Source organism: Morus notabilis, unplaced genomic scaffold (assembly GCF_000414095.1).
Source record: "Morus notabilis unplaced genomic scaffold, ASM41409v2 Scaffold702, whole genome shotgun sequence".
Lineage (NCBI taxonomy): Eukaryota > Viridiplantae > Streptophyta > Magnoliopsida > Rosales > Moraceae > Morus > Morus notabilis.
This window is the reverse complement of record NW_010365327.1, coordinates 1-10,347: the sequence shown is the minus strand read 5'-3', so window position 1 is coordinate 10,347 and position 10,347 is coordinate 1. Positions and strand designations below refer to the sequence as shown.

The 10,347-nt window shown below is 35.9% G+C and overlaps 1 protein-coding gene across 2 annotated transcripts; it reads left to right on the top strand.

Moving 5' to 3' along the window:
* The first annotated feature begins 4,111 nt into the window (after window positions 1-4,111).
* LOC112093496 (zinc finger BED domain-containing protein RICESLEEPER 2-like) lies at window positions 4,112-7,551 on the top strand. 2 transcript variants are annotated; one of them, XM_024172064.1, is made up of 2 exons: window positions 4,112-4,260; window positions 5,228-7,551. In XM_024172064.1, the coding sequence occupies exon 2, from the start codon at window positions 5,260-5,262 to the stop codon at window positions 7,240-7,242; it is 1,983 nt and encodes a 660-aa protein (XP_024027832.1). In that variant the 5' UTR covers window positions 4,112-4,260; window positions 5,228-5,259; the 3' UTR covers window positions 7,243-7,551. The 2 variants fall into 2 exon arrangements, with proteins under 2 accessions (XP_024027832.1, XP_024027831.1); XM_024172063.1 differs by having other exon boundaries at window positions 5,164-7,551.
* The last annotated feature ends 2,796 nt before the right edge of the window (window positions 7,552-10,347 follow it).

Below are 10,347 nucleotides of genomic sequence, written 5' to 3'. Positions count from 1 at the left end.
GGATGTCTCCCTATAGGCTTGTCTTTGGGAAAGCCTGTCATTTACCTGTCGAGCTCGAACATAAAGCTTATTGGGCCATCAAGGCCCTTAACTTTGATCTCAATGCTACAGGTATTCAAAGAAAGCTCTAATTGTCTGAGATTGAGGAGTTAAGGAATGACGCATACGATAATTCCAGGATCTACAAGGCCAAAATGAAAGCGGCTCATGACAAGTAGATCCTGAGAAAGAATTTTGAGCCAAATCAGCGGGTGCATCTTTATGACTCCCGTTTGCATCTCCACCCAGGTAAGTTAAGGTCGCGGTGGACTGGTCCATTTGTGGTGAAACAAGTTTTTCCCAATGGTGCTGTCGAGGTCGAGGACCCGAGTGATGGAAGAGTATTTAGAGTTAATGGCCAGAGACTGAAGCATTACATTGAGCGTATGAGCTAAGCTGAAGAGATCATTCTCGAGGCTCCAATTTACCAATCTTAAGGAGTTTGCTTTTAACCCTTTTGTATCATATTTTTGTTTCTTTGTGTCATTTGGTGTGTTTTGTATGCTTTTATTTTTAGTTTGATTTTGTGTGCTTTTATATTTGTTTGTGTTTTAGAGATTCAGTTTAGGAGGCTCGACTTAATTCCCATCATCCAGGTGTTCTCTTTTCATGTCTTCTTCATATTGCATATATTTTTAGACATTGAGGACATTGTCTGATTTTGGGTTAGGGGTGGTGAGCATATTCATGCGTGAGATTAATTTTTGTCTTGTTGTTATTGGGTCCAAATTTTTACGAGATTAACTGAGTATGATTTCGAAATGTTCGGTTTGAGTCAGTTTTTGCTATCTTAATTACCAAGAAATGATTTCTAGAGTTATTTTTGAGCACATGCTAGACCTTGTGGTAAGATGGTTGTTGACACATTTAGTTGAGAAAAACTCCCGAGTTTAAGTTTTTCATTTTTTGGTGAGTTATGAGAGTTGAGAAAACAACTTTTTAAACTTTCATTGATCTTTTGAGTTGGTTGAGTCATTGACGGAGCACCTTTACTTGACTTGTGACATTTGCTTGAGGGATGATTTCTGGCTAGGAATAATTTTTTTTGAATTTGAGCCATGTGTTGTAGATAGTTATCATTTTTCTTTTGCATTTTATCAAAAAAAAAAAATGAGAGAGCAAGAGCATCATTTATCATGAATGTTTACGTAGTTTGGTTGCACTGACGTCTTGTGCTGCATAGCAGCCAATCAAAAGAACGCCTTACTACATCAGCTTCATCAAATGTATGTTGTCTCTTGCCTCGAAAAAAAAAAAGTTTCTGTATATTTGTCTGTCTTTTTTGGCTCTTTGTTTGTTTATGGGATCTTCCTCTTGACCAGAATGAAATCCTGAAAGTTTGTTTACGGTTTGAGTGATGAATTGTTCCAGATATTTGATTTTCCTATCATTTGATCAATGTTTGTTTATTAGCTTGTCCTTATATTGCCTTCTCTCACTTGAGCATTAATTGTGACCTTTCCAACTCCATGAGCGTAACCCTTTTGCATTAAAATATTTCCGACCCCCGTGAGGTAAATGGAGTTGAGACTTTACTTTGGTGAGTTGTTCGATGCTATTTGTGTTATGGACTGTGGTAAGAAGGATACGGTTTGGTGCACACACACACGACTCTGGAGTTGTGACTGAAGTAGTTTTGGTAGTATTTTTTGATGACTTACTAATGTTTTGTTTGATTGCTTAGGTGATTTTGCAGGTTTTGATTTGAATTTTCAGCTTGACATGATTTTTCTTTCGCTTGAATTGCTAGAGACTAGCAATAAGCTGGTTGGGGGTTGTGATAAGTGCACGAATTTGCACTTTTAATAATCATAATTGTCAAATTATTTTATCAAATTTGTGATTTTAATTTTAAATATTCCTAAATCTAGAGGATTTAATTTTAATTAGATTTATTTTATTTTTCAGGTTTTTGAAGAAAACAATTGGATTTGGGCTAGTTTACCAAACAAAACTCAAAAGTTGAGCCTAAGAAAAGCCCAAATCGGCCCAAAGCCCATCAGCCCATCGTCCAGCCGAGCCGAGTCGAGAAGCCGCGAACCCATCCCAGCCGCCACGTGTCGTCCTTTGCCGCGCCGCAGGTCCGTGGGACCCAGCTGTCCCCACGCATACGCGCGCTTGGCGCGCACGCCGTTCCCTTCGGGCGAGTTCTCTTCACGGGCACGTCAGGCACGCTTCCTCTTTCTTCCGCGTGGGTCCCGTGTGCAGCAGCTCTCCAACCACGTGACGCCACGTGGTCCCATGCCAGCTGCTCCCCCGTTGCTTCCCACGCCAGTAAGTGCGCTTTGCGCGCACGTTCTCCCTCCTCGCGTGAGTTTCTCTCCCGCACGCGTCCACTCTCCCTCCGCGTGGTCCAGCTGTGCACCACGTCTCTCTTGCGCGCGAATCACGTTGCGACACGTGTCCCACTCTTCAGAAACGTGATGGTTTTTCTCCCTCGATTAAGCCTTGTAACTTCTTAATGGCTAGAGTATTTAGGTGAGGCTAGAGATGATCTTATATGTGTAGTGAACTTATTTAGATTTTTGATTCTCCAATGGTTTGTAAGTTTTATACATTTGAGTAAATAATTTTCTTTTATCATATTTCTTCCTCTTATCAATATATTTTATTGTCAACTTTCATATAAATCTAGTCAAGCTCTTTTTATGTGATTGTTGCATTTTATTATATATTGATAGGTATTGTTTTATGAGTAGTCTTTTACTGCATTATTGCCAACGGTATATTGTCGCTCTTAGATTTCTCATAAGATAATTTTTCCTAATTCTAAACGTTAGAATTTTATTTACTCGAATACATTTTTAATTCATATGTTCTTCAAATATTTATTTTCTGATTGTTTGTTTGGGATGTGAAACTTTCAATTGAGTCAATTTATGAATCAAAATCCAAATAGGTAAACAAAACATACGGAGGATTCTCAAAGCCTTACCACTTTTATTTATTGAATTTTCTCCATTTTAAATTGTTCAAAAAATCATAAAAAACACTCATTCATTTTCTTTGTTTAATTGCTTATTTTCCTAACGCTTTTTATTTGCTAATCATTTCTTGTTCAATTTAACACTTCCTCGTGGGATCGACCGTTCAAATTGTACTACAATTGACCGCTTGTTTTTGTACACATTTGGGCGTAATCAGTTGACAAAGAGGTAACAACTTTTATAAATACTAAATTACAAACTATTTGATACAGTACTGAACACTGTAATATAACTAACTTTTTAATCTTTCCTATCTACAACATGAAGCAATACAAGGATCGATACGGGCACGAGATTCAGATATCATTTCTCAAAAAATAGAATAGGGCAAGATATATGATATTGATAATTTCTTTGTTGCCTAAAATAAACCAACATATTAGTACATCAAAACTATTATTAATATATCAACATATTTATAACGCTTTTTATTTACTGAATAACAGATGTTATTAAAATCATCAAAAGTATCCAAGCTATTGAGAAGACAGACATCCAACACAAGGTCTAAACAAATATCTTAACAATTCTTTACCATTCCAATTCCGAATCAAAAATGACAGAGCCATCTAGAAAACGACTAAAAACCATATAATATCACTATTTCTAAATTCTTTATTTTAACTTTCCTAATAATTATACTAATTTTTTCAAAAATTTTTATTTTGCAGCTACAATGCCAAAGAACCATCAAAAAAAGAAAAGTAAAAAATGTAATATAATATAGAAACCTTTTTACTAGACCTTTAAATATATATATATATATACATGTGTATAAATCATTTTAGTAGACCTTTATATAAATATATATGTATATGTACGTACATATAAATTAATACTGTAATGTAAAAATTCATGATTTTCTCTAGTATAACCATCTTTTCCGCAAAACGCGTGTGTGGACAAAAAAACTAGTCAATTCTATTTTAAAAATTACATATTTTACATATTTTTTAATCTCTTGCCATTTAATCAAATAAAATGGTTAGAAATTGACGACAAGTAGGCCCCAGTAGAAAAACACTCAAAAATAAAAAACAAAAACCGGGCAGGGGCAGTCTGGTAATTTAAAGAAATGCGGGGTTTTCTACCATCCAGTTCCATGCTTCAGCTTCTGCTTCGTTGCGCGCCTACGTTTCCTCCTTATCTCTCTCTCTCTCTCTCAAACCCTAAACAACAACGCTTCTTCTGCTTGGGTCTCTGCGGAATTCCCGCTGTGTTTTCCCAAACCACTGTAAGGCTCTTAAACCCTAATCCCCCAATTGCCCTTCTATTCCTCACAATTTCGGTTCAATTTAATCTTTCTCGGTTATCTTTAAGGGTTTGAAATTGAATCCGAGGTTTCGGTCTGGGTTGGACTCCGAAATCGCATTTGGGGTTCAAATGTGTCGCTGAAACGTCGAGTATTTTAATATTTTGGGCGTTTCCGTAGGGTTTCATTTGTGCCCTTTGACCCGATCGGCTTCGACCCGTTTCGATCCGGTTGTCCCGGTCGGGTCCTGACCGGTAACGATCCGACTATCCCGTGGTTCCTACAACGGCGGCGAATTTCGCCGGTTTTTGCAGGTCTACACGATGGGTTGAAATTTCGGATCAAATTTGCAAACCCAATACTTGGTTATGCAATTTTCATGCCAAAGTTATAAAAAATACTTAAGTCTTGGCTTAGAATCATATATTCTGTGTCCACTGTTTATATATGTGTTACATTCGTGTTACACACACACACACACACGCGTATATATGTATTTGTTAAAATAAGAGAATGTTGGGGAATCTACGTTAATTTCTTCTGAAGATTTTTAACAGCTGAAGGAAGCCGGAAAATATGGGATTTTATCATCCTTTGAAAGTCCTCTACATTTCTCTTATATAGATTTCTGCTTTGAAACCTTATTAAATTGTGCCACAAATATACTATCATTTCATTGTAGTTGTGTTATTATTATTATTTGTTTTTTGCTGACTTAAGATTGAAAAAAGATGTAGTGTTTATGAAGTTTGTAGTATAAGTGTATAATGTTCGTTACTTTTCTCATTGTTTTTGCTCATTTTCGGGGTCAACTACCTTCTATGAGTTTCATATTGATACTGTCCTGCTTCTGACATTCTGCTCTGCTTGTTTTTCTTAAACCAGATTATATCCGTCCTTGTCTGCATCTCTGTTTGGTTTAATTTTCATCACGTTTTTATGGCTTCAGCTGCAGATATTATGCGACATTAGATTGAACCAATGGATATGTCAGATGCAGTGATAGTCAAATCGACCCGATTAAAATCTGTTGTGTGGAATGACTTCGATAGGATTAAAAAAGGCGATACATGTGTGGCTGTTTGTAGGCATTGTAAGAAGAAACTCAGTGGATCAAGTACTAGTGGGACATCTCACTTGAGGAACCACTTGATTAGGTGTCAGAGAAGAACCACTCATGGCATACCTCAGTTATATACAGCAAGAGAAAAGAAGAAGGAAGGAACTCTTGCCATTACAAATTATAACTTTGATCAAGAACAGAAAAAGGATGAAGTCCTTAGCCTTGTCAATTTCAGATTCGAGCAAGACCAGATGAAAGATGAGGGCATTACTTATGTACATAACAACTTTGATCAAAGGCGAAGTAGATTTGACCTTGCTCGCATGATCATCCTGCATGGTTATTCATTGGCTATGGTTGAGAATGTTGGATTTAAAGTGTTTGTTAAGAATCTACAGCCGATGTTTGAGCTTGTCAGTTGCGATAGGGTGGAGGCAGATTGTATGGAGATCTACGTGAAAGAGAAACAAAAGGTGAGCGAGTTGTTGGATAAATTGCCAGGTAAAATCAGTTTGAGCGCTGATAAGTGGGTTTCTCCAGACAATGCTGAATACTTGTGCTTGACGGCACACTATATCGATGAATCTTGGCAGTTGCATAAGAAGATTCTAAGTTTTATTGTGATTGATCCTTCTCATACTGAAGACACACATTCAGAAGTAATCATGACATGTTTGATGGATTGGGATATTGACCGCAAACTGTTTTCCATGACTTTTGATAGTTGCCCTACCAATGACAGCATTGTCATTAGAATCAGTGAGCGGCTATCTCAGAACAGATTCCTGTACTGTAATGGACGGTTATTTGATGTACGCTGTGCAGTTAATCTAATTTTTATGATGGTTCAAGATGCATTGGCTGCGGTAAATGAGGTAGCTCAAAAGATTCGGGAAAGCATTAGGTACGTGAAAAGTACACTAACAGTGCATGCAAAGTTTAATGAGATGGTTCAAGAAGCTGGAGTTCAATCTCAGAAGTGCTTATGCCTAGATAATCCGTTGCGATGGGACTCAACATCTACCATGCTCGAAGCTGCCTTAGAGCACAGAGAGGCGTTTTCTCTTTTGCAAGAAAGAGATCCCGTCTACACAATGTCTCCTTCTGTTGTAGAGTGGGACAGAGTGAATGCCATTACTAGCTATTTGAAGTTCTTTGTTGAAATTACTAATGCTTTTATGAGGAACAAGCTGCCGACTGCGAATCTGTATTTTCCAGATCTCTGTGATGTATATCTGCAGTTGAATGATTGGTGCAAGAATTTAGATGATTTCATTAGTTCCTTGGCAGCGAGGATGAGAAGCAAGTTTGAAGAGTATTGGGAGAGATGTAGCTTGAGTTTAGCAGTTGCAGCCATGTTGGATCCTCGCTTCAAGATGAAACTGGTTGAGTATTATTACGCGCAGATTTACGGCAGTGGTGCTCCCAACCGCATCGATGATGTTTTTGAGTCGGTAAAGGCACTTTACAATGAACACTCTATTTGCTTAGCTTCTCTTGATCAAGGCATGGCTTGGCAAGAGGGTGGTACTTCTGGCTCCTTACCTAGTTCCGGAAGGGACTCGAGGGACAGGTTGATGGGTTTCGACAAATTTCTCCACGAAACTTCTCAGAGTGAAGGCACGAAATCTGATTTGGACAAGTACTTAGAGGAACCTCTGTTTCCTCGCAACGCCGAGTTCAGCATACTCAATTGGTGGAAAGTTCACACTCCAAGGTATCCTATCCTGTCTATGATGGCACGCAACGTATTGGGAATTCCCATGTCAAAAGCTGCATCAGATTCGGCATTTAGTACTGGAGGAAGAGTTCTTGATCGTGATTGGAGCATGCTGAATCCAAGCACTCTCCAAGCTTTGATGTGTTCGCAGGACTGGATAAGGAGTGAATTGGAAAGTTGACATCATTTTGTTGGTCATTTCTTTTTAGCTTAATTTTCCTTTACTCTTTTCTGTTAAACCCATTGCATTACCAACTCTCAACATCAGGAGCTGCTCTTTAGATGCAAATTTCGGAAGTTACAATTTTTGTTCATCTTACAGTAGATGTATGTTCCTCTCTGCAAAAACGCAGCACCTGAATTGTTCAAATTTTAGTCGGCATGCTTCTCTGTCTTCACCGTGTCTTTCTTTTGGAAAATAAAAATGAAAATTTTATGCATTTATGTAGGATATTATTCTGAAACAAAAATGAACGTGGAAATTAGGGATACCATGTGCTATATATGTGAATTTCGTGCATACCATTGAACTATTATTTTATGATATGGGGTTTTTCACCTATTTAGTACTGACAGCATCTGCATACAATAATGGGACTGGTTTTCTGATGTCTTTTTATTAGTTAGTTCCTTTTTTTTTTTTTTTTTGGGAAAGATTATATTAGCCCTTGTTTAGTCAAGATTTTTCGATTCAAACAAAAAAGGTTACAATTTGAATTTAGGAACCAAACGGACCCAAATTATTAAAGACTAGCTAACTGTCAAGCAAAAGAGTTAAAAAAAAAAAAAAAAAAAAATCCACTAACTGAAATTTTTGTTTCATAGTTTTCCATTTTGCGTGTAAATTTTTGCCCCTAAATCTGAAGAGCGTGCGTGACTTTGAAATTTGTTGGGGTGTGCTTATTGAGTACTTGATGGAATAGCGGCCATTGACTTTGGCCCCATCCTCCTCCGTATGCTACGAACCATAGTTCTTGGAAATGATTCCGGCCCATACTTTAGATCTTTTATGCATTCTTTAAATCTTGCTGGATTTTTACTGCCTAATGTGGTACAGAAGCTTATACCTTGACACAATTATTACTTTGTACATATGCTACACATATAGAGTAGCATGTTAGTAGGGCTGGCTCTTGCTTAGGGGAAGAGCAAAATAGAATGAGAATGGAGTAGTTTCTGGTTATAATAAAATCAGTTGGAGTGGTGGTTCTTTTTAAACAAAGTTTCTTCCTTTCTTTTTTCAGAGTAATGTCCTTACTTACAAACTTAAATAATGATGAGAGATGTGGCGTATAATTCAGGTACTTTTTTCTTGCCATGAAATTGAATTGAACCCGTGATCTAACAGATTTACCGGTAGTGTTGTTGGTATTGTAGTAAAGAGCAAACTATTCCCATTCTGTGTTTCTTACGTTTGTCTTTTTTCTCCCTTAATTTTCTCCAATACATTGTTTGAAAATTCTTGTCTACAAGTCGTTTGCTTCCTTTGTGTATAATTGTATATAATTACTCTTAACAATGTTGTTAACGTCAAACATCACTCTCTACATCCATTTCTGGTCATCAATGGTAACCAGTAGTATTGGCCCCACTTTCCAATGTCATCCTTGTAATGTTGTTGGATTTTGAGATCAACCGCCCATGAAGTCATATACAATGGATATCCATAGTGCGATCACAAGTACATGATGTAAAAAGTTAAAAGCACAAATCCTTTTTCTTTTTTTTTTTTTTTTTTGTCCCCCTTTGAAGTTCACTTTCAAAGCACTTCATAATTACTGTCATCAACCAACAGAGAACTTTGGCGAAGGAAATATGTGAAATTATGACAAAGGTAGACTTTGCATGAATTGCTAAAATACCCCTAGTTTACGAACTAATTTGCAACCAACTTCCTTGCACCTTTTTTAGTATTTAAGGGAACATAAGTTTCCTTTTAGTATGGATAAAATCACTTAATAAGATCAATGATAACTCTATAAAATAAGTTATTTTTCTTTTTATTTGTATTTAAATTTGTTTTGTTCTTAAGTAATTTATTTAATTTATTTATTTTTAGTTTAGTTTTCTATTGTTTTATGTTATTTTATTTTAGTTGATTTTATTTAATTTTTCCTTTAATTATTTTATTAATCGTCAATTGTGTTTTAATTAAGTGAAAAGATAATTAAGGAGACTAATTGAGATTAAAAATAATTAAAAAATTAAAAGCCATCAGATTGCTTCTCCATTCCAGCCATTTATCCATTTACACTCTGCTATGTGGCGTGCATAATCAGAGCCAAAAGCTTTTTGTCTCCTCTGCTGACGTGTGAATAAGGAAAGCTTTATAAAGCTTTTGGCAGCCGCAAGACCAAAGATAGTAGCAGCCCCCTGTGATTATTCCTTCAGCACGTGAGGTAATTTCAGGAGATGAACTTCATATAATAGAATCATATAATTAAAATTATTTTTTATTTATATATATTTATATAATAGAATCATATAATTAAAATTATTTTTTATTTATATATATTTTTATAAAAAAAATAATGAATCATAATTTAAATTATGATTTAAATCCTACAACCAAACATTCATTCCATTCCAAGAGAAGAGCTTTTCCACGTCCACAAGAAGATGTGTTCTTGCTTTTGCTCTAGCCATAAGATGTTGCCACGTGGATGATGACATCAGCAACCTAATGCCCCTTGTTATCTCTTTTTCACTCACGTGAAACTGAGGCTTATTTAAAGCCTTTTTCAGCCGCAACTGTAGAAGGAGAACCCCCTGCGATTATTTCAGAGTAAATCACCCAAAAACAAGAAAAGCCCCGTGGAAAGAGTTGAGAGAAAATCTTTGGGGATTTATTTTGGATAATTTGGAGTCATTTTTTAGGATTTTTATTTTTAGTTTTAGATTTTGTAAGGGAGAAAATATTTTGAAGATCAAGAATTGAAGATTGAGAATTGAAGAGTTAAGTTTAGAACCTGAAACACCTCTACATGAGTTTTTTTTTCTAATTTTTCTATCTCTATATTTTTATAAATTGAGATGTTAGAACTCTTAATTTATTTTAATTTAATTATGTTTTAGTTTTATTTTGCTAGAGCTCTGAGTTAGCCTTACTATGATATTTTAAGTTCTTTTATTCGAATTATTTTTTTTTATTTTCTAAAATTAAATGTTCATCACTGTTCTTAATGATTCTAATTAATTGGCCACTAATTAAATGATTGGTTAATCATAATAGAACTGGAAAGAGAATTATGTGTTGAGTTCATTGTGTTGAATGCCATAAATTGCA